We start from the raw sequence: 25,193 nt of genomic DNA on the forward strand, positions 1-25,193 counted from the left end.
TATATCTATATATCTATATATATCTATATATCTATATATATCTATATCTCTATATCTCTATATCTCTATATCTCTATATATCTATATCTCTATATATCTATATCTCTATATATCTATATCTCTATATCTATATATATCTATATCTATATATATCTATATCTATATATATCTATATCTATATATATCTATATCTATATATCTATATATATCTATATATCTATATATATCTATATCTATATATATCTATATCTATATATATCTATATATATCTATATCTATATCTATATATATCTATATCTATATCTATATATATATATATATATATATATATACGTACAAAAAATGTAAACCTTTTTAAACTGACCCACACATCATTAGGAAGTCAACAAATTTAGGGGAAAAAAAGTATTTAAAAAATATTGTTCCATTGTGTGGTAAAAATAAACGTAAAAAACAAAAAAAGTTCAGTGTAGTAGTACATATACGAGATATATGCATACAATTTTCACGAGTTCCTCATCTTTCTGACTGTGTAAATGTCGTGCATTGAATTTTAACAGAAATGTAACGAGAGACGTCATTTATCTTTGACCCATCAAATGAATGCGGTCATTTATTTTCAGAATCAAAGTTTAACATCAAACATTTACATTAATTTTGGCAAAATATGAAAATAATAACAGACAAGTTTCACAAATAATGAGCTTCAATCACGCGGCGGTGATTGAGGACTTTGCTTCAGATATTTCTAAAATATCTGTACTGATTTTATGAGAAAGCAGAGTTTAAGATGGAGATTTATCTTACAGAGAGATTTGTGAGGGAATTAATCTGTTTGACCAGAAAACGTGCACGCTCCATCAGATATCAGCTGGCCTCCGGTACACTTAGTCGAAAATAGAACCCTCTACCTGGTTGACGATGGAATCAGCGTCGGAGTAGGTTCCTTTCTGACTCTTTCAGCGTCTCCGTGAGAACTGCCAAACCCTCAGAGAGTCGTACGTGGTGTTCAAACAGAAATTATAATCCCAACATCGTCACTGCATTCTGTATTCCAACGGAAGCACTCTGGGCTTCAGACATCAGAGTTTTCCCCATCAGACATCAGAGTTTTCTCCTTCAGCCTTCAGAACTCTCAGACTCTAGAACTTCTTCAGAACCTCCATCACTCTGAGACTCTTGGACCCTCGGACTCTTGCAACTCTCACCTGAACTGGGAAGTTGCCACATTTTAAATGGGTCGACTTCCGGGTCATTTGAGAGCTTTTGATTGGTCGATGGACCAGGAATAGAGGTGTGGTGTATGATGTAAGATGTTATTAAAAGTCAAGGATTGTTTCAGTGACAAACAGAAAGATTATTGTAGGACTTCAGACTTCGTGGAGTCTCACTCTGATTATCTTCTCAAATAGTTAAACATGACATTTTCTTCTCAGTAAACATTTTAGTTGACCAAGAACCGACCTTTAACATACTTACAAACTTGGCTCATTTCAGACAGAAAATCAAGAAATGCATATTAACCTGATTTCTTCTTTGAATGAGGAATAAAAATCATTACTTACTGTTTATGTAAAATAAAAATGAGTAGTTCTCTTCAACCTATAACATTGAGTGAACTAACACAATTTGATTATCAAACATTTGTAAAACAGTGATGATCATAGAGAATTGTCTTTTCTGCTTGATTAATTCAAGAAAGAAAGTCACCAGATGGCTCAAACTGTATTCAGATCAATGAAATAACAGTCTCTGTCCATCTGATAGATTTGAGGTCATCAGGTTCACTACATCAGTCTCATTAAAACTAAAAGCCGTTTTTGAAGATACAGCAAAATGATCAAATCAAAAGCACAGGAAACTTACAAAAGGTGGGGTGGAATAGAACCACATAACCACTCAGTGAAATAAAAAATCCCCAAATACCTCATGACAATTTGCTAATTCAGAATGTTTGCACAGATAAAATGGGATGTGAAGTGAAAGCTTTCTGTTGACACACACAGTCAAATAGTCCATTACTTACAGATTTACTTTAAACTTAGCACAGCAGTTGATATTTTTATTGTATTGCAGATTAAGTTAAGATAAACTAGTGTCTGGTGCTTCCAGCACAAGATTACATGTATATGAACCTGTTGTTCATTTAATCTCTAAAACAAGACATTCACAAAAACATAATATTCATTTGAAAAACTCAATTATAATAGGATGAGTCCTGTCCAGTCTGCCTGCAGACTTTGTTGCTTATTTTGAGCACACTTCTTTGGCTGACCACATTAATTGAGCAAACTTTAAAAAAAAAAAAAAAAGTTTTTCAGTTAGATGAAATTTGCAGAAACCAAATGTAGAACACATTAAATTCTTACTATGCGTTTCCTTCTTGTACAACTCGGTGCAAACACCTGGTAAAATCAAGGCATACATTGTGTATTCAACAGATTACTCGACTCATGAGCATCAGATATTTGCTAAGTAAACCACTGCAACATCCCTGTGGACACTTCATAATTCTCAGTCAAATTAACAGCTCTAACTCAGTCAGTTTTATCGATAATGAGCTAAAATTATCATAGTAGTAGCTGAGACTGATTCCCAAGATATAGTCCGATGACTAACACATTGCGCAATTTTTTGTTAAACAATTTTCCAATGACTATTTGGAGTCAACACTGTTCCCAAAAATTCTCATGATCCACTGGAGGAATTTTAATGAAACTTACAGGAAATAATTACTGGATATACATCCACAAATGATTAACTCTTGGACTCAATTCAATCACCTAATCCACATTAGCCAACACTAAATGGTAATACTGTAATTTGTAATTGAGCAAGAATTCTGTGTTAGCAGTAGAGTCATTCACAATGCTCTGAGCAGGACATCTTCAGATGTGCGAGATCACAGTTACTATTTTCAAAGTTTGACCCAAACAGCTACAACTCAGTCATTTCTCATGATAAGATACTCTGAGCCTGTCTCTTGCAAGAAAGATGACAATATGCATTCCTTTAAGGAATGCAAGGGATTTTATTATTTATCTTATGATATGACAGTCGCATAAAAAGAACAAAAATATAAAGACAATAGCACCACTAATGTATGTGTGTAACAAATAATTATCAGCTGCATTATGATAATAGTCAATTTATGCAGGTCAAGCTGATATCCATTTAAGCTCATCTCCTCCCTCTATCCTTGTCCTTTTCCATCCCACAATAACAGCTCTGTACCATGAGTATACTGGACAGGGGCCAACACTTCAAGAGCCAGCCACTACAACTGTTACTGCTATTGAAGTTGCCATGGCAGCAGTAACACGACTATCATACCGGATGGGTTTTGTTACCCACTCTGGATTGTCACATTGTGTTTTGTGCACTTCTTTGTAGTAGCATCCCACTGTCATTCCTGAACACCGAAAAAAAAAAGTCAAACCTTTTATAAAAACAATAGCTTTTTGTCCTTTTTCCCTCCTCGTGCTATATAGTGACCTCTGACCTTGCAGCTGGCTGCTCCCTTCCTGTTTCCTGCTGGTTGTGATAAAGAAGCGCAGCTAGCCAGGCAGCACCGCAGTGTGCTAACACACCACTGCACAGCCAGTACCGGTCAGCCTATGAATGAGAACCTGTCTGAAATGCAGAGTCACAAGTAGCGCCAATACTATCACACAGCTGTATTGTCTTTTTTCTTCTCAGAACACAAAAAGAAAACAAGAGGAGAAAAAGAGAAGGATACCACACAAGTTCTTTTTCTAAACAATATTTCATTAAAAAGGAGCAGTGCTAGTTTAGATCAACTTCTACTTTGGAAAAATAAAACAATACAAACTTAAGGTACATTAAAATCACATGCTAATTATCAGTAAAATGTTTCCAAGCTTTTGTCTTTGATGAATCCACATAAAACACCAGTCTAAGATGTACACATGACAGTCAATTTGTTAACTTGTTGGCACAACATGTGTCAGAGTTTCCTCAGTGGTTTCAGTCATGTGAACTCTCAAAAATTCACCAGATCTGATCAGATCATGGATTGCAACAATACTGCGATTCCACTGATGGAAACAGGACTTCGAAACAGTCAAATCACTAAGATGAAATGCAAAATATGAAGGTTTCACCACAATGCAAGTGAACTCATTCATTTAAAGAAGTTATTGTTTCAGAGAAAACACAAGCATGTAAAATGTGAGAAGAATGTAAATAGTCCAACTCTGCGATGGTCAGAGCCCTTACTGCTGGAACTGAAAGTCTTACTCGTCCTAGTGTCTTAGATACGTTTTGCCCAGTTAATGAAAAGCAAAAAAAAAGTCAGTCATAGGAATGAAAAATAGCTCCATTTTGGTTTAACTGTATGAACTGACATATCTCCGTGTGTACACAGGATCTTAACTCATTGGGCTAGATATGCATTAACAAAAAGTACTAATTGTGCAAAGTAGAGAAAAACATGGGTTGGTCCCACAAATTACCATTATATAATAGTGTGAGGACCACGTGTTAACATGGATGCAATGTAAATAACTATGCTCTGCTACTTGTGTATGCACACCAGAGTACCAAACTATTACATAGCAATACAACAACCTATAGGAGGGCTATTCAACTACCCGGTAAACTGCTCAGGGGGTCACAGTTAAGGCTCCCACAGACTTGCGTGGATGTGGCGTACCAGATTAGAGTCGAAGCGGATGCCAGCAGGGCACGTCTGTGCAAAGCTCAATTTTTACGACTGCATACGCATACTCTGCGTCACACAACAAACTGCACGGCGGCGGACTGTTTTGTATGCGACACCAATGTATTACTGGTAAATTCTCCTTCTTCATCCGTGGTCTGGTTTAATGGCTTTTTCTTTTGTTTTTTTGCCAAAAGGCAAACAATCTCTTCCTCCTCCTCCGTTGATGCCATGACTGAAATGGTGAGAAATGAAGGAATTTGTCACGAGCGAATTAAAATCAGGCCCAGCGCGGCTGCAGGAGGGTCTTGAGATCTCCTGGTGGGCCGGTCTGATGTGTGGGCTGCAGGGCCAGTGCTCCCTGTTTTTTTAATTCATTTTTAGAACTTTTTTTAACAACATATAACCGCAGAACACTGCTGCGGCTTGCTGTCTGCTCGTGTTTTTTTTTTTTTTTTTGGCGACCTGTCAATCAATCCAGTAGGCGTGTCCGCAAACGACCAATCGGCAAACTCAATTTGTCCCGAAGGTAAAAACTCCTTGCCTGCGGAGCAGGCTGCAGACGCTTAGGGTGGACACTCGAGTATGAAGTCTCAACCATCTGCGGACAGAGCACACAGTTTCCGCGTGGACTGAGGATCGCACGAGTCTGTGGGAGCCTTTACCGAAAAGCAGCAGCTCAGGGGCTGGACATCCAGCAATTAAAGTCATTATGTAAATAAACCAAGTATTACAATGATCTGTTAACTTTTAAATTTGTTTATTTTGTTGCACCAAATCAAAAATGCAATAAACAGAACCCAAACCAAACCCAGGAAAAAAAACCCACTTTTTTAATGAACTCATTTGTGGGCCGGACTGAAGTCCGACTCGCAGGCTGCCAATTGAATAGCCCTGACCCTGACCTATAGCAATAGCTTGGTCAAGCAAAGACATTGTAAAACATTTGACTTTGATTTGTGACCGTCTGGTGACGATGCATGTGTGCATGAAGTTTCATTAAATTATCTTAAGCAAATTTATGGGCGGGACAAGTGAAGGTTTATGGACTGTACCATAATTTGTCTACCTTTTGACAGGTGTATAAAAGCTTCTCATTCCTTACCCCCCCACCCCCCCACCCACACACCAAATCATATTCAAATGGCTAAATGGCTGCCACGACACAGGATATCTGCAGGTTTCAGCAAGTCAAATTTAAGACTTTTTAAGCCCCTTTTAATGCCACCTTGAATGAAATTTAAGACCAAAAAAAACTAATAAACTATAAACAAACGATGGTTGGGAGATCCTGCTGTATAACAACAAATCAAACCACGCATGTCGCTCAAAGAAACATTCAAGTTTAGTTATTGTCTGTTTATTGAACATAAAGTGTTATTCAGTGATCTCTGGTTCAATAACTGCATGTACAAGTACAGATATTTAGTTGGAAACATCCAGCCAAAATCAACATCTACTGAACACATTTATGGCTTGAGGTTCAACTGCGTCTTAATCTCCAATTTTGCCTTTATACACTAAGACAACATCCATCCAAATGTCAATACATTTGCACTTAACATGTGATTTAGTTTCAGAATAGCTAGATAGCTAGTGTATATATTAGCAGCTAATAAAAACTAGCCTTACTTGCCTCGACTCAGTCGTTTTGAACCATAGCCCCAGAGGTTAAAGCAGAAAAAAAAATTGTCTGAAAATTGTTATACACGTAGAGGTTACCCAACAATCACCAGCAACCCCACCCCCCACATACATATACACCAATACCGAACATTTGAGATCTTAGTCCTTAGCAAAACTTAGTAACCTTAAGCTTAGTATTTATTTATCTTTTAAAGAAAAAAAAAGTTTAATAAAGCAGCAGACGCAGCCTGTTTCATGGAGAGTCAAGCTACGCGCTCCAATGACGGCGTGCGCTCTTTCCAACCCGGAGTTTGATCAAGTGCGCAAGTTATGTCTGTATGATGATGACGACTCTCAGAACACATTAACGTTTAATACAAGGTTAGATTTTAGATACAAAAGTACTGGGGAGGTAAGGACGCAGTGCAGAAGGAGGGGGTAAAGGTGTATCAGTTATGGCATCTCCCCCAGCTGCAGTGAACTGGTTACATGCAAACACACATGTTTAATACGTGGCTGTTTAATCATTTATTATATGTCAACACCTTTGGTTAGTAGGTGTCCTCTGTGGAAAATAGTACTGGAAAAGCTGATTGGTGCGCTCACCTGCAGTCTGTCTCTGCTCTGAACTCATCGTGCATCAGACAGCCCGACCCGACCTTCTCTGCTCTGGTTCCCTTAATTTGTTGAAAGCAGCGTCAGTTTAATCCCTGTATCATTAGATTGGATGGCTTGAAACACGTTTTTCCCCTCCTCATTTTTTACAGATGACAGAAATCCATCCTGGTGACAGAAAACGTTAATCCTTCTTGCCCGGACAAATTTTAAGACCTTCGAGTAACGTATTTACAACCAACTTACACATCTTTTAATGAATTTAAGACATTTTAAGGCCTTAAATTTAGATACGTGAATTTAAGACTTGTTAAAGATACAACACTCTCACATACTAAGCTAGCAAGCTTAGTATGCTAGCTTAGTATGCTTAGTCCTGCTAGCTTCTCTCGGTACAATAATACAAAAACAATAAAACTAAACACTAGAAGTTGAAGAGAAAAGATTTTCATTTATAGAAATCACCTTTGAGAAACAGGAAGACTCAAATTCAAAAGTCATGAGTGTATGTGGAAATTGTAGAATACATGGTGGTATTTTGTAAAGTTCATTATGGTTCAGAATAAAACATTTTCCTACTCATTTCATCATTACTTAGGAACGAAAATAGACTTACAGCAAGTAATTTTGCATGTTTCAGTTCCAGTGGAAACAGTACAAAACCATTTATAATGTATAAATAATGGATCCTAAATGTGAAGCCAAAGTTATCCCCAACAGCTTCTGACAAAACAGGGATAACTAATAAATCATGCAAATGCTCACCTCTCAATTGATTTCATCTGACAGCAGTGTAACGCACTACTGTATTTCCTAACAACTCCATCCAATATACTACAAAGATTTCCGATAGTGTTATGGTTGTAGTGATAAGATGGGCTTTCAGATAGTCAAAGTGAAGAGCTGTGCTCTCAGAGACCTACCATTGTTTCACATGGTTGGCAAGTACATTAGCAAAAAAGAAGAAGTCACAATTTAAAACGGGGCTCTATCTGAACCAAAACAAGAACAGAAAAACAAAACAAGATTAGCACATTTTAAAGACATAAAAGCATGCTACTATTTTAGGTCATTGACGGAAAAAATTCACAGTTTACTGTGAACAGATGCACAACAAATTCATTGATGTCATATTTTAATTTTAGCCTGGAAGACATTACAAAGACCTGATATTTCCATTACTACAAGACAGAAAAAAAATTACAAATAAAATCACAATACAAAGACAAACTTATGAGTTGTACCAGCAGCCAAAATGAGTTTAGTGTCCTTAACAGATAAGCACCTGCCTCAGCCCACTTAAAGACAAGACCGTATTCTGCCTGCACTTCAAATGAATGTATGAAAACATGTCTTGGGCATCTGAAAAAATGTTATAAAGAAATGTTAAAAATTTAATTTTGATCATGTTTGGTAACATTTCAAGAATGACAGAGGGAAAGGGAAATGAACATGATTTGGAATCATGGCTGATACGCCTTTTATCAAGTAGCCACCACATCTTCACTAAAAACAACTGAATGTGACGGAGGGGAAAAGAGACTGAATTAACTACGGCATAAAAAGCTCAACAGCAGTCCAGCAGAATGACTAAAAGCTTGAGGAAGTTGTTCCTGCTGACCATTGTAATAATATGCATTTTTCTACTGTGTAAAGATCTAATGTAAATGCTGTCAGTAAAGGAAGTAAGGAAATAGGAAGCAATTGAAAAAAGGGAGGAAACAATGTGTAAAAAGGTGTGGATTAATGCTCTGACTGAATGTGTGGAACTGCAGCAAATGATTTTCATTCAGTTCGACGAATGATTATTTTAGAAAGTAAACAATAAATTAATGAACATCACATAGATTAAAGGTTAGGTTTAAGCATAAAGTTATCCAGATGTCAAATTTATGTAGATAATTCAACTGAGAAAAGTGGCACTGAATATAAATATTTCACTACTTAATCCTGTAAATACACAAACTAAATATGTATTTTTATTTCAATTATGACATCTCCATAAAATATAACAACCAATCTATATGCCAAATTAATTTACACTGTGTAGACCCAAGTATTAAGTTATTTAATGGATGTGATTTAATTAATTGATGCCATTTATAAACAATGTTTTTCCTGTATCTTTGTGTTCATGTGTCTGTGACCAAAATACCTCATGAACTAGTGAGAAATGTATAATGGAATTTGCAGATAGTAATCATTGGATGCACATTTACAACTTATTCCTTTGGAGTCAGTTTGATTCAAGATGGCTGCCAACTGACCTTCAAACACACAAAAAATTACTAAATAATAAAATGAATCAAATGAATGAGCAAAAATCGCTCATGAACCACTGGACACATTTTAATGAAACTTTTAGGAGAAAACTAATGGATGGACCTCTATCTGTTATTTTTTTGAGTCAGTGTAACAATATGACCACTGCAACCAACTGAGCTTAGAAAACACAAAACTGGCTATACATAATTCAGGCACTTACAAAATACCAATATTGCACTAAGATTTGATGTTGCAGTTATTTACAACAAATAATCCAAGTGCTACTCTGGCACAGGATCTTGTTTTTTTTTTTTTTTTTTTTTTTTTTTAACTTTAGCATATATTTGAGTCAACCCTGTAATAGTTTGTTAGCAAAATATATCTAGGACAGACAGACTTTAATGAAACTCTCATAAAGTAATCAATGGATATACATTTACAAGTAATTAACTTTTGGAGTCATTCTATTCAAGATGGCTGCTTCAGCTAAGCCACATTAGCTATTAGGGGTGTAAATCACCAGCTTTACCACAATACAATATTATATTGATTTGTTTGTATGACAATACGATTTTTCTCGTTATCACATTCTGTCACGATACGATTTTGATTCTATTCGATTCACAAGTCTGCGATCGATATATTGCGATATCAAATGGCCATCTCATTTACATATAAATACATTTACAAAAACAATTCAAATATGATTTAACCATTTTATTTCTGTTATTACAGGCACTTAAAAAAACAAACAAACATTTTTTTTAATTAATGAAAAAATAAAAATAAACGACCTGTTCAGTATAGTCTCACATTTCTCATGTTTGAGTGCATTTTTAAACCAGTTAACATAAAAGTATCCTGATTACCTTTCAGTTATAAAGAAACAAAAATAGATATTGAGCTTACATAACATGGCTATCAATGCCGTGTTTCTTCTTCAGGTGAACGACCAAATTAGTTGTTTCCCCGAGTATTTTAACTCACACTGGCACCTGTTGCATACAGCATGAGTTCTGTCTGTTGAGACGTCCTTCTGTTGGAACCCAAAATATTTCCAGTGTTGATTTAAATCCAGCAGGAGAGTGAATTTCATTATCTGTGTTTTCTGCCTTGTCTGTCATGTTGCTGAGGAGGCCGCAGAGCGCACGGAAATGGTGACAAAGATGTTCCTTGGGAATTTCAAAATAAAAGCGTATTTTAAAGATGACGATATGAATCAACGTTTTAATTTTGCCACAATATAAATGAATCATTTAATCGATATATCGCTTTAAATCGATGTATTGTTACACCTCTATTAGCTATTGCTAACACAAAATGCTATGACTCAGTTGGTTTTACAAATATTGAGCTAAAACTTGATGTGGTAGTAGCGGAGTCACTCTCAACACTTTTACTTTGAGGATGGCATGTCATGATAACATGACATGTCATGACTCGCACCTGCCATGATCTGGTGTGTGCAAAGCAGTTCATTCAACCTTTATTTATACAGGTTAATCCCATTGAGCCTTGAGGACTCATTTACAAGAGAGACCTGATTTCAACAAAGAATGATGACAACACAAACAGTATTTTCAAGATTTGACCAAAACAGATTCAGCTTTGTCATTTCTATATATAAGATAATCTTAGCTAAAAACTCAAGGCATTGAAACAATAAACAGTGCCTCCAACCAATGCTAGGTCTTTAGTTTTTAATTTTTAAACGTTTTAAACATGTATAAGGGGAGTGGTGGTGCAGAGGTTAGAGAAAGTGGACCTGTGATTGGAAGGTCGCCGGTTCGACTCACCGGACCATCAACATTAAAATGTGGGTGGGAAAGGTGAAGCACTCGCACCTGCCTCCACCTTTGATTGCCTCACTCTGGGCCCTTGAGCAAGGCCCTTAATCCCCACCATCTGCTCCTCGGGGGCCCAAGATGGTGGCACTCTGCTCCACACAGAAGGCTGCGGTAGCGAGTTAGTTCACTGCGGCTTCCCTGAGGAAGGGAGCAGTAGGAAGAAAATAAATAAAAAATTGACTGTCAGACTGTCTGATAATAACATGACAAAAACTGACGCATTTGTTTCGCTTTTATTTTTGTATAGGAAAAAATTGTGGCCTTGCAGATGAGAATTTTCTAAGGAAACTCCAAAACTCCAACACATCCAAGATGTTCAGGCCACACTCTGGACCACAAAACATTTGCAACACATTTTAGCCTTCATATGTACCACTTTGTGCAGAGTAGTCTGTCACGCTGTGCAGCTGCATCACCCTGCAGCTCATGAGCTCACCACTTCCTGTACAACCAGCAGGATCCATCAGCCTGAGTCAGGATGCAGTGGCAGAGTGGCTTAAGAGGAAGATCAAAGAGATTATAAAGGCCAAAAAAAGCTTTAGGATTTACCTGGACTTCAGCTTTTTGAAACGTCTTTAAATGTGTTACAAACCAGTTGTTCTAGCTGATTATCCTACAAGTATAGATGTGATCGATTTTAGTTCAGGTGACAACTTATTTCTTCTTTATATCAGTCAAAGTAACGTTACCTATTGGTGGAAAGCAAAAACTGAATAAAAACATTATGTTTTTTTTCCCCTCGGCTCAGAAAAACAAAACATGTATGCTGTGCTGTGCAAGGGTCAAAGAGGAAGTAAGTGAAGCTAAAAAGGAGGAAGTGCTGACTGTGTCCTGTTGATTCTGACTGTATATGGGAGGTATGTGTTAATAATTACGTTTTGCACTCAGCAGACTCCCTTTTCTTCTCACTTTTTTCCTAGTGTGAATAATGAAACCTCTCTTGTTCTCTGTAAAGACCTTAAATCTCTGAGCTCGGCAACTTTGCTACTAAAGCCAATAATGTGAGTGTTTAACAAACACCAAACCCAAGCCTATTATATACCACCTCGACTGTACTTTATTTCTGAAGCCAAATAAGCTGTGTGACTCAAGAGAGTGAAGGGGGTCTAGATAAATAGTGGGTCTAATCTCTGGAGAAGAAATTGCTGAACTTTACAAGCGTCACAACAGAATGCCAACACATGCTGCATTCAGCAAATAAAAATTAAACAGATCTTTCACACAAACCGTCAACTGGGGACATTCAATTAACTATTGAGGACTGATGTCAAATGAAATTGCAGAACAAGTTTCCACAGTTAACCTAAAGAATGAACGGACTCAAACATTCTTTCTGTAGATTAGAATTCGGATTATCCTTAAAAGTTTGAGTTTAAGCCATTTGTAAGCTTTCCTGCAGACTGACCACGCAGTCTCTCTCTGGCATCTCAACATTATTGGTCAATTCTGTAGCATTCTTAAGTTGGCCGATACTCATTGGTTAGTGTCACAGCCACTGCCTTCTTCCTTCAGACAATAGCAGTCTTTGTGTGGAACGCCTGGCTTCTGTGCATGTGCGTTTCCTTCAGCTTCAAGCAAAATTTTTTTGTCTGTACAGCCTCTTGGTAAGAATAAAGTGCTGATCAAAATTATGTTCACACCAACAACTTGTTGCAGTGGCTAAAAACGACAATCTTCTTGCAATAAAAACACAGGAGGGACTGAAATTAGAGCCCTCCCTCCTCTTCAGTTGCCTTTATGGGGTTTCTTTTCTGTCTACAAGATTATGGTCATGACAGCTGAGAAATAACACATTCAAAGGGGAACTGGGGAACAAGATGAGGATGCATCTCTGAACTACGGTAGTTAGATAAGACCATAACCTTTGAAAAAACTGTTTAATAATTACAGTAGGTTCTGTGAACTTATGTAGGAATCAGTCAAGTGTGCCAAAATCAGAGAATGTAAGTGAATTTGGATCAATTTAAGGTCATGTTAGATTGAACTAATTGCGATAAAAAGCCATCTTCAGACGCAGCAGACCGATTTAAAAAGCGTTGCTTTAACGAAAGGCATTCCCTGAATCAAGAGAACATGTTGTTTAAACGGGGAAAAACAGTAAACCATTGATAACTCTGTTGCAGATTTTGCAGTAAACTGAGGTCTACGGCTATTTTGTCATATCACTAAAATCAAGGAGTGTATAAAAGTATGCAACAGTTAGCTTCTTTTGTGAATAACATTCATATTATGTCTCTGCTCAGTTTATTGACTTTTAGTAGGGTTGCACAATATAAGACAATGATATGATTGTGATATTGACATTGAAAAACACAACATATTAAATTAATGGTGATAAATTTGCATTTCCCTCACTTCTTTCTTTCTGTTCAGTAGTATTGAAGCTTGACCATTTCCGTGTGCTTTAGTGCCTCAGTTGCAATCATCAACTTAAAGCCCTAGTATTTTTTAAAGGAACATAAATTGCTTGCCACCGTTCGTGCCAGATGTTTATATAGAGATGATCTAGGGTGAGAAAGGAAGTTGCAAAATAGCCACTTTGGTCAAACCTTCTAAATGGGGATATGAACAAACTCATGCAATACTGTGCGATTACTTGTGAATTACTTGAGTTATAGCAAAGCTGTGGCAGCCCACTTGATTTGGATCAATTCCAAAATAAGTTGTGGAGTTAAGTCACAAAATGTTGACCTAAGAGTCTTAGCCACTGGTTAATGAAATATTTTACTAACATTACAAAGAAACCAAACAGCGTACATGCAAACAAAACAATTATTCTACAGTAATTACCAGTAGGTGTGGGCAAAGGTAGTGAGTCCATTTAATTAGTCATATTTTACTAGGCGCAGAACATAAATTACATTAGCCACGATGTATTGCAATCCAAGAAGCCCTTTGGAAATTGCACATTTTAATATTGTAATATAACATTTTCAATATATAGTAGCCGTAACTCTTTCAAAAATATGCAATGTGGTCCGTATTTAGAGCCTTGATCATCAGCAGAACAAGATAATCTTTTTTGTTTACCATTAGACAATAATTAAACATTTTTACTGAAGTACAACACACAACAAGGCGTGAAAATCGTTTCGACAGAAGTTGCAGAGTGTAAAATGCAATAAACCTTTAACCCCTTTAACTTCCCCAAATATCACAGGACCCATAGTGTGTTACAGCCAGTGGCTCGTTCAAAGAACACACTTCTAGCCTTGATCCACAAAAAGTTGAAGTTTTGGTTTTCTACCTACTTCTGCTCTTTGTTAATAATCTGTCAAACTATTTCAACATCCACTCACAGTCTCTTAAAAACAGACACAAAAGACAACTAGTTCTTTTCAGCATAAAAAGTGATCTTATATTTCCCAGCAGGCCTCTGTAACATATCAAAGAGGTAGCAAAAGTAGCAGCTATAGAACAGTTGAGTAGATGGTAAAGATAGAGAGGCACACAAAGCAAAGCGACAGCAGGCAGCTGTAGAGTGAGCAACATTCTCACCACATACGCTCACATGCTCAAACCACAACATATCTCTCTTTGTTTTCATGCATCTTGAGGTGCAACCACCCATGGGGCTTGAGATGGATGCCACTTTTCACACCACGTCTGTGCAGCTGAACTTGTTTAAAATGAACTGCTAAAGGCTTCAAACATCAAGTTCACCCCATTTTAAAGGGCTGGTAGCTCTTACGAAACATTTACCATCACTTTTTATCCACTTTACAGACCTGGGTTGTGAATTCTCCTCGTACATGCGCTCCTTGCCCTCTTTGAACAAGCTGATGGTCTGCTTGGTCTTCTTCATTAGGTTCTCCATGAAGACCCGGAAGTACTCGTTGTCCCCCAGAGTCTCCATTTTGCCCTCGTAGCGAGACAATATGGTGCGCAGGTGCTGGTAGGTGTCTGGCAGCAAGTCAAGGATGTAAGGGGGGCTGTTTTTCAGAGCCAGTTTGGGGTTTTGGCACAGCCGCACCACCTGCAGAACAGTAGGATGGAGGGCAAGACAAGGTTAAAAGATAAAGAAACTGGTTTAGAAGTATGAGAAAGAAAAGAGGCAAGTTGGTAAAGTATTGAGAAGAACAGTTGAAAGAGGGAAACTGTCAGAGGATTATAAAGTATCTTCAGCCTGCACACCAGAAATGGTTTCTGTACGAATGACAGAAACAGATCTTTCTTTAAAACAGCTCTATGTGAGAATGAGGCACTAAACTACATCCTGTGAGCACAAACACGCAAAATAATAAGAAAAACTGATGGAGGAAAAAAACCTCTAAAAACTCGGTATTACCAGCATTTCATAAGCCTATGCATTATTTAACGAAATACACAAATTTAAAAAGCAAAGGATTCTTTTTCATACCGACTTATTTCAATATTTATTACACAGGTGGACAGAAAAAAAAGAAGTCCATGACGCATGCACACTTATCAATGCAGACTTTTGGTTCTCATCGGGAGAGCATCTTTGCTTCGTTTTCTACTTTTTCTCACAAACAATAAAAGACTTGCACAGTTTTAGAAGACTACCCGAACAATACTCATTATGCGGGTCCCTGCACGGTTTGGCCCTTGAGCATGTTTGGAGAGGCTGTCGCCGTGTTTACACTTTCCCATTTCAGTCTGCACACCCTCTGTCACTTCTGTCTCTGAAACACCAATTCTCTGTACTTAACATTTGAATATGATTATCATGCAAATTTGAACAGCGGAAGCACAGGCTGTTGTCCTGAAAACGGGAGTGTGCGCTTCGAGTACTTCACAAGCACACACAACTCAACAGAGCTGTAAAAGGTGAACACAAATTGGTAGATGGCTTTATAAATTATTTATTTGAACCCCTACTGTTGGGCCACAGCAGATGGAAGCAACTCCTTGCTTGAGAGAAAGACAGTCTTCAGTAATGTTCAACCTTTCACCACTCATCTCACTGTACAGCTGCACTGTGACTGAGTCACTTCGTTGACCATTACAAAAGACGCTGGCAAAAAGCCTGGACTGCCCACTGTCATGCAGTTCTGTACGAACACGGCTGCAGTCATTTTTAACCAATGAGCATGCTCACAAAAAAAAAAAAATCAACAACAAAAAACCCCACTAAGGCTCTCACGTTCCAATTTAAACCTGAGTGCAGCGCGAGCTAGACAGTCTGATTCAGTAGCAAACAGTTACGTATCAGAAACAGGACATGGCTCATTCTTTGTGCAATTATTGTCTACCGGTCATGCAAGAGTGTTTGAAAGAAATACAGCATGAACAGAATTACAAGAATGATGTTCTGGATTATGCTGCCTCTTATGAGAAATAAATTGTTGCGGGACAATGAGACTAAAGCAAAAAACTCAAAGAGGGACCCACCACTGAATACCTAGCTGCTGCCTGTATCAGTATGTTTGTGTCTGTTACCAAAATATCATGTGCGCTACTGAACTAATCTTCATGACTAATCCAGAAGTAATAATTTGATGTAGAACTACAACTGATTAACTTTTGGGGTAAACTCAATTTATGGGTGCTACAGCTAAATTAATTGTTTCTGTTAATATCTCCGCTATTTCACTGTCATCTGACTCCAGTTTATTAAGTATTCATTATTCTGAATAAACTTGTCAAATATAACCAACAAAGTCCATGCTCAATAATCCAGGTATACAGTCCAACAATTTTCAGTCAGGTCATCTGGACAGTTTCTTTTTCCATCTTAGCACCAACAGAACTGGTTTGTTCCACTTTGAAGTAAGCTGTTGGGGGAAGAATCAGTTTTGTGTGTTTCCTTGACTGATGAAGCCTTCTGGATGGAAGGTGAAATGTTTCAGCACAAAAAAAAAAAGAAAAAAACTGTCCAGGTGACCTGACTGACCATTCTTGGGTTATTAACTTATATTTATATGAATGTTTCTGTTCAGTGCATGAGATGACTTCTGATGTGACTTGGTGCTAGATAAAAAAACTGAAATGAACTGTACAAGTTACATATCCTGATGCATGCTCAGGTAGCCTACAAGTTACAGTACCTCAACAAGTGTGGTATTACCAGTTATATGAAAACATACATTTCATTGTTTAGTTTGACTTTTCTGTGCATAAACACAAATTACAAATTTGAGAATACATAAATTTGTCCGTATTTATTTAGAGGAAATGAAAACATCAGGGGAATGAACAAACAGCTGCATCTTTTTGCTAACGAAGACAAAATATACTTCCGTATGAAGACAAGAGAGGCTTTCTTTTAGTCTACATCTGAAAAGTTCCTACAAAGCCAATATTTCTTTCAGCTGATTACCCTTTAAACACCAAGCGCAACATGTCTGTGCGAGGAAGAGAATCATCTTTGAAAGACTTGGATTGAGAGTTAAAAAGTGCAGGGGAGGAATGCAGTGTAGCTTGGAGGGTACTGAGCTTTCACTTCAAGACAGAAGCTTTAACACAAGCTGACAGATGGGAGTGCTCAGATGTTGTGGCTTCGTACATGGGCATGCAATAACGTGTGTTTGACTGAGTGCTCACTGCTAGTGCGAGTCTGGCAGAAGATGCTGTGAGAAACGTAACCTTGGCAAATAGTCCTATCTGGTGGCAAGCATAATCAGTGGTAATCGGCTGGATTTCATAGAGTAGTTAAGACACTGAGTAGTTCAGTTCACTATACGAACAATACAGAACAATCTGGGGAAAACACAAACATCCATCCATCCATTATCTTTACCCGCTTATTCCATTTTGGGTCAGGGGGTTGCTGGTGCCCATGTCCAGCAATCACTGTGCGAGGGGTGGGGTACACCCTGGACGGGCCGCAAGTCCATCACAGGGCCAAAACACAAACATATTATATCATTTTATTTCATTAGCAAACTATTTCTTTATTATTTATTTAAACAGGAAGTTATCTGATAATAGAATCTCTGTTTCAAGTAAAGTGCTATGTGTCATCATTGTATGTTCCCATTCAATGGTGAAATTGGTTCTCTGCATTTATCCCATCGTTCCTGGGATACACCCAGGTGGAGCAGTGGGCAGCTGGGGAGCAATTAGGGATTGGGTGTCGTGCTCTGGGACACCACGATGTGTGAATGGCTGAGGATTGAACCTGGGACTTTCAGATCCCGAGTTGGCTGCCCTACCTCTACCCCTTGGAAGACCTTGTCAACATGGCACATTTTGGTTTTGCTGCTAATTTAGGCAAAAAAACAAAAACTTGACAAACTTCAGAAATAAAGATCTTTGTATAATTCCTTGGCATTTAAATTCCTTGTACACTTTGCTGATCAATTGAAAATAGAGATTTATAATGGTTTAATATTTAGTCAAAAGGGCAGCATGGTGGCACAACTGGTAGAGCTGCTGCCTCGCAGCAAGAAGGCTGACAGTTCAAATCCCGGTCCAGGGGCCTTCTGGGTGGAGTTTGCATGTTCTCTCTGTGCATGTGGTTTTCTCCAGGTACTCTGGTTTCCTCCCACAGACCAAAAACATGCATGTTAGACTGATTGGTAACTCTAAATTGTCCCTAGGTGTGAGAGTGTAATGAGCATAATACCCGTCAGATATTATGCATAATTTAAACGGATTCTTTCATTTTTCTGGACTGAGTACTATCGTGCATTGAATGATTAAATGTGGACGGAAACGTGTTTTAATTTCTGACTCACCAACAACAGTGAGCCGTTTAATTAAAAACGATTTAAAACACATCACACATTTACAATAATTGGCAGATTGATTACAATAACAGCTTAATTAACTTGCTTTACAATGAGAACCATACGGCCATGGTATCACTTGCAGCTTTACAACAGACATTTCTGAAAATATCTGGATGATTTACTGGCAAGGAGTTTTAAAGATGGGAAATGAGGGAGTTTAAATGGAGAGAAAAGATGTGTGAGGGAAAATGTGTCGACGAAGAACGGCACCCTCCATCCGAACCCAGCTCCACCTCGGTACACTTAGGTAGTGAGGGACTCGTTACCTTGTAGAAGATGTCTCCACTGGTACGGAGTTCCATTTAACGCTACCTTTCCAGCGTCTCCGTAGGATAGCAGAGAATCGTCCGAAGTAGTGACGGTACTTCGTTCAACACCACGCTCACCTCACGGGTGGACTCACATGAGCTGTGAGTCCGTCAGAGGTTCCACTCAGATGTGGAAGATTCCATAATCCCCACGAGACTCGGAACTTTGTTCTTCCTTCTGGAACTTTGTTCTGCGTAGTTCCCGTTGTTCTGCGTTCTGCTTGGAACTAGGACGTGTTGACCCTTTTAAAGAGGTCAGTTCCCGTTCCTCTGAGAACTTCCTGATTGGTTGAAACGAACCAACAGGGGTGTGGTTTTAGTGATGTAAGAGGGTCATTAAAAGTCAAGGAGACAGAGTAGATTGTTAAGAACAGATAGAAAAATGTTTTGAAGAACAGAGACATTTTGGAGCCAGTCCTCTTCTATCTATCTGAAAAAGTTAAACATGACATTTCTTTCCAATAAATATGTTTTTGACTGTTCCTTCACTTTTGACCGACTTACAACTTGCTCATTTCAGACAGAGAATCAAAAATGCATCATTACTCTTGTAACAGACATTAACTTGATTTCTACTTTGAATGAGGATTAAAAATAATTTATTCTGTTTCACAGTTGATTTAAAATGAGTAGTTCACTTCAACATTTAAAATGGTTTGAACTAAACACACTTTTGATTATCAAGATATTGTAAAATAGTAATGATAATAAAAAAGAGAGTGTTCTTTCAATTGATCAGTGCAGGATACAATTAGAAAGTCTCTGGATGAACTTAATTTGTGTTTCTGGACTCAAATCAATGAAATAACAGTTCTTGTCCCAGGAAGGCCCTCGGGGCCAGATTTTGACCTGAGGCTTAGTTCACTACAAGAGTGAATGGTTGTTTGTCTCGTTTGTCCCTATGTGTCCTTGTGATGGACTGCAGACTTGTCCAGGGTGTACACCGCCCCTTGTACAGTGATTGCTGGACATGGGCACTGGTGACCCCAATGACCCAAAATGGAAGAAGCGGGTAAAAGATACTGGATGGATTTAGTTATAAACAGAAACATTTACAGTAGTCCCTCACAACTACACGGTTTGACTTTCGCAGACTCACTGTTTCGGGTTTTTCAATGTAAGATTGTACACAACACATGATTGACTGATTAATGTAAGGCAACCAACCAGAGCATTGTGCTCTGTATCCCAGGAGCTGATTGGCTCAGTAACTGTAGCATCAGTCTGTCTTCTCTCTTTCGCTGTGCTCTTTTAGTGAAGAACAAGCAGCGTCTGAAACTCCCCATAACTGTGTTCAACACTTGAATGAAGAGATCTGCATTTATAAAGCCTTAAAATACATATAAATACCAAAATAAATATAACGTCCCTACTTCATGGCTTTTCACCTATCGCAGGGGTGTGCGGAAGGTAACCCCCGTTATAGGTGAGGGAGTACTGTATTTTATACATGATTATGTTACGACACTGCTGCATTCACAGGCCTGCCAGCTGCAGAGCTGCTTCTTGTTACAAATGGGTTCTCAGTCACCACAAGTTTGATTAACTGTTCCTAAATTTGAAGTGTACATTGCATTAGGATAATTATATCAATGCAGACCACAGAGGTGTTTGTGCTGCTTTCTGTTGCTTATGGCTTAAATTGATGTTTAAAAGGGGGGTTGAAAAGTTGTCAATTTTGTCAACTTTAAAATTCAGTATGTTTGCTCAAAGTATGTCAATAAACTGTCAAAATGAAAACACACATTTTAGATGAAAATTAAAAATTAATCCAGTTTGATGAAACTGACCAACTTCTGTGCAAGTCTTTAATCATTTGACATTTTAAACGTTACTGTTAGTATGTCTCGCTTCGTGAATATTTTTGGTCGTTAGTTTTGATACGCAGCGCAACTTCCACATCTCAAAATGTCAGCCATGCACAGACAAGGTAATGTCAGGGTTTTCTCAGTTTCAAGAACAAAAGGCATCTCGAATTGAAGAACATTTAGGTCTAGTTCAAGTCAAGTTTATTGTCATTCACATCACATGTGGTACATGAGGTGGAACAAAATTATGTACTCAAGGTCCCAGTTTCACCCACAAATAGCAAAAATATAAAGTGTATAAAGAAACAGTATATAAGGATCCAAGATATACACTAAACGAATGCCAAACGGTATGCTAAAAGATCCAAGATATATGCTAAACACTAATAATGTATAACAATACGGCCTATCAACAGCAGCCCCAACATGAGTCTGTGGTGAGCAGATGGGCATGAATAAATACAGCAGCACAAGATCAGCAGCATGGATAATCAGCAGCTTAGAACACTGCTACAGCTAGTATTCGATGATGATATTTCCCATATTGCCAATTAATTGGTCTATCTGATCCAATAATTTATCATAAATGGACACTTAAAAACACAAACTGTGAGCAGTTTTAGAGAGTTAGTCTCTGAGCTTTGCCTAAATTCAACACAGTCCTGCACAAAGTGGTGCTTTCAAAAGGAAATGCACCAGTTTTGAAGTTCATGCACATCGTGCTCTGGTTGAACTTCAGAACATTTGCTCTTATATTCATTTTTAAAAAAGTACGGTAAGTCTTTTCATCCAGGAAGAACTGTTAAAAACTTTTAAGTTTAGATGTTTCTATAGATAATGCTTAAAAGTAATTTAAAATAAAACTGAGGAAGCGTGACGTTTCTGTCACTCCTGTCTTAATAAAGTCAACCACATATCGAGCAAAAAATAAAGCTGAATGTGGTTTCCTTTTTTTTTGCCTTTGCAAAGGCGATTCTCTTATCACAGCTCAAAACGACTGTTTCAAATAAGAGACACTAAATGTGCTGTTAAAAATCTCACAGGAAACTGGGGGTCGAACTGCTTCTGACTTTTTTCCGAGAAGTAAAGTTGTGAGACGAGTCTTCCTCGTGAAAGAGCACAATTGTCCCAGTTACACAGGCACATTTTGTTATTCTCAGCAATTTGTTAAGGTTTTTGAAATCTAGCCGACTGGTTTAGACTTCACACCATCAACGTAACAGACTTGATAATGTAAACATCAAAATCAATTAATACCAAAACTTGCGATAGAAGATTATTTTACGTTATAACTAAGCACACACCACCTTTACCACAAATGAAAAAGTTTATGAAACCCTTAAATTTTTTTTGAACAGTCAGACATAAAAGGCAGCAACTATCTAGATTCACACTCCAGCTATCGCCAAGTGAATCTTTTGATTTGACTCGCTACATTTTCAACATCTGTACCACATGACATCAGATCCAGTGTAAAATATTACCTTAGGCATGTCAAATTTGGTCTGGATTGTCTTATCTGAAACCGATTCCTAACAACACTGCTTAAATATCCTGATGCATGCTCAATAATCCAGTTAAGTCTGGTCTTCCGGACATTCAAAAAACAAAACAAACTAAAAAAAGTAGAAACGTTTCGTCTTTCATCCGAAGGACTTATTCAGTCTGAGGCGCTGCATTCAGCTCAGTCTTATAAATAGCACCTTCTCGTAGTGGATCAACCAGTTTGCTGCTGAGAGCCAAAACCAGCTGCTCACATGGTCAAGGAGAACACTGCTTAAGATCTGGGACACACTATAGTTATGGACATTTAAAAAAGAAAACTTGTATTTTATTTTTTTTTAACGTGAAACTCCTCAGGTCTGAGGGTTCAAAACAAGTCAAACATAGACTTGATTATCCTACACTAGTTACAGTTTAAATAAAATGCAGGTTTTTAAAGTATTTTAAAGAACCTGGACTTGATGTGGTACAAGAATTAACTACAAAGTTGTGTAAATGTTGATCCAGAGCTGATGTGATGTAGTCCAGATGCTAAAAAAAGCTGCGGAATAGCCCTTTATCTGTCCGTCTAATCGGAAGCTAACTGGCTGATTATTAGCTGCGCGTTAGCTTGCACTTGCAAACAAAGCAATATAAAGCGGAGTGTTTCTTGTCTTTGGACAAATATAAAAGCTAAGCAAGTTTAAAAAACCCTTCCCAAAAAGGTTGGCACATATAAAGATAAATAATAAAGTTAATTTTTAAAATTAGCTACGCATGTCTTCTCCCAGCTGACTAGCTAACTGTAGCAACAACAGACTTGTAACGATGATTAGCTAGCTCTTTGCTAGTTAGCTACAAGCAGCCACGAGTAACCCTGGACACCAAATGCGAAAGGAAGGTTAGCTGCTGAATGTGACAAACCTTGTCCATCAGTTTCCAACATTTCTCCACCGTCTTCTTGTCCACGACCCCCGGCTGGTGATGGGAGTGGAGGTGGTGATGGTGTGGCTGGAAGGCATCCTTCATCATTCCTATGATCCCTCCGCCTTTCTTTAGGTTCCCTGCCATGACGTTCCGAGTCGGTTAAGGTCGGCCAGAGCGACGGGGAGGCAGGCGAGGCAGGGCAGGGGTCAGAGAGACCGAACCACCGCCTGGAGAGTTAGCTTCACCGGGCTGTGGTGATCCCGTAGCCCCCTGCGAGGACAGCGTCCGAGAGGCGAATCCGAGCCACGGTCCGACGCGGGGTAGAAGGTAACGGAGGCTATTTACTAAAGGATCCCATCGGTGGAATAAAAACGAAGTAAATGTCCAGGTAGTGTCTCCAACAAGCCCACTGACTCACAGCCTGCGCGGGGAGGGAGCCCTGAGCAGGACCGTCTCTGCTCACACTCAGCTGGAGGACAATGGCACCCTTTCTCCGTCCAGACGTCGCGTGGACTCGAATGTGTCCTCTCGTCTTGACAACCCACGATGTCGTTCCCCCCCTTTTTTTTTTTTTGAGTCACCACCAGCAGCAGCAGCAGCTCTTGGCGACGCTGCGTCTTGACGGGAAGTTCAGTGACTGTGTGACAGCGAGGGGCGCTCACGGCTGACGCGACGACTGAGAGGAAGTTCACTTCAAACTGCGATAGCTTCGCGGTCACAAACGGGAACAGAGACGAATAAATAATTGTGGGAATTAAACAACATTAGCCAATGTCTTCAGCTTCCCCCCACCCCCAGGCAGTGACGTGTATGTCGTGCGGCCTTTTTCTTTTCCTGTACGTCCCCTTCCGTTTAACGCTCCACCTTAATCCACGCCTTCTCTCAGCGCGTTCACGATGAAGGAGCACTGGCGGGAGCGCGCTTTTATGGTCGCGTCAAGTCAAGGCAACTTTATCCTGATGCATGCTCAAAAATGGCAAGTTGGCTTTCTTGGACTGTGAGGTCTCAGTCTCTGATAGAGGACATTTGCAAACCGAGGTTTACCGCAAATCCACCCACACAGACCAGTCTTTGCAGTTTGACTCCCATCACCCTTTGGAGCACAAGTTAGGAGTCATCAGGACTCTGTATCACAGAGCAGACAGCATCCCCACTAGCTCAGGAGCCAGACAGAAGGAGAAATCCCACACAAGACAGGCTCTAGAGCAATGTGGATATCCTAACTGGGCCTTCCTGAAAGCAGAGAAGAAACCCAAACAGGACTCCAGTCAGCCATCAGGTGAAAAGGAGGAACCCAGACTCAGACCAGTGGTCATTCCGTATGTTCAGGGGGTATCAGAGAAACTGAGACGTTTATTTTCTAAACATAACGTCCCAGTGGCTTTTAAACCCCAAAATACATTACGGCAAAGACTGGTTCATCCTAAAGATCCAGTCCCCCGGCACAAACAGAGTAACGTTGTGTATGCTGTTCAGTGTCAGGAGGGCTGTGGTCAGTCTTACATCGGGGAAACTAAACAGCCACTGGCCAAAAGGATGGACCAGCACAGAAGATCAACATCATCAGGCCAGGACTCAGCGGTCTACACTCATCTCCAGGCCAGCGGTCACTCTTTCAGGGATGAAGATGTTCACATCCTGGACAGAGAGGAACGATGGTTTGAGAGAGGAGTAAAGGATGCCATCTTTGTGAAAAGAAATCGTCCATCATTAAACAGGGGTGGAGGCCTCCGGGTTGAACTGTCCCCCTCTTACAATGCTGTGATTGCTAGTATCACTCAGCCCTCTGTGAGTAGTAAACAGCCATCAGTGTGCTAATGATCCATTGTTAGACTGATGGTCCTTCTTGAGCATGTGATCAGCTGGTTTTGGTTGTCAGCAGCAAAACTGGTTGATCCACTCTGAGAAGGTGCTATTTAAGAGACTGAGCTGAATAC

General features: G+C 38.9%; 1 protein-coding gene across 1 annotated transcript in view; it reads right to left on the reverse strand.

Annotated features, from left to right (window-relative positions):
- Window positions 1–23,400, reverse strand: part of cbl (Cbl proto-oncogene, E3 ubiquitin protein ligase) — a 60,719-nt gene extending 37,319 nt beyond the window's left edge. Inside the window, exons 1-2 of the mRNA XM_037678151.1 lie at window positions 23,254–23,400; window positions 14,763–15,010 (exon numbers count right to left, since the gene is read on the reverse strand). Of these exons, the coding sequence (XP_037534079.1) occupies window positions 14,763–15,010; window positions 23,254–23,400 (395 nt within the window). The remainder of the gene's footprint in view (window positions 1–14,762; window positions 15,011–23,253) is intronic.
- Window positions 23,401–25,193: the final 1,793 nt, after the last annotated feature.

The sequence above is a fragment of the Nematolebias whitei genome, chromosome 6 (assembly GCF_014905685.2).
Source record: "Nematolebias whitei isolate Nwh7 chromosome 6, NemWhi1, whole genome shotgun sequence".
In the NCBI taxonomy this organism is placed as follows: Eukaryota; Metazoa; Chordata; class Actinopteri; order Cyprinodontiformes; family Rivulidae; genus Nematolebias; species Nematolebias whitei.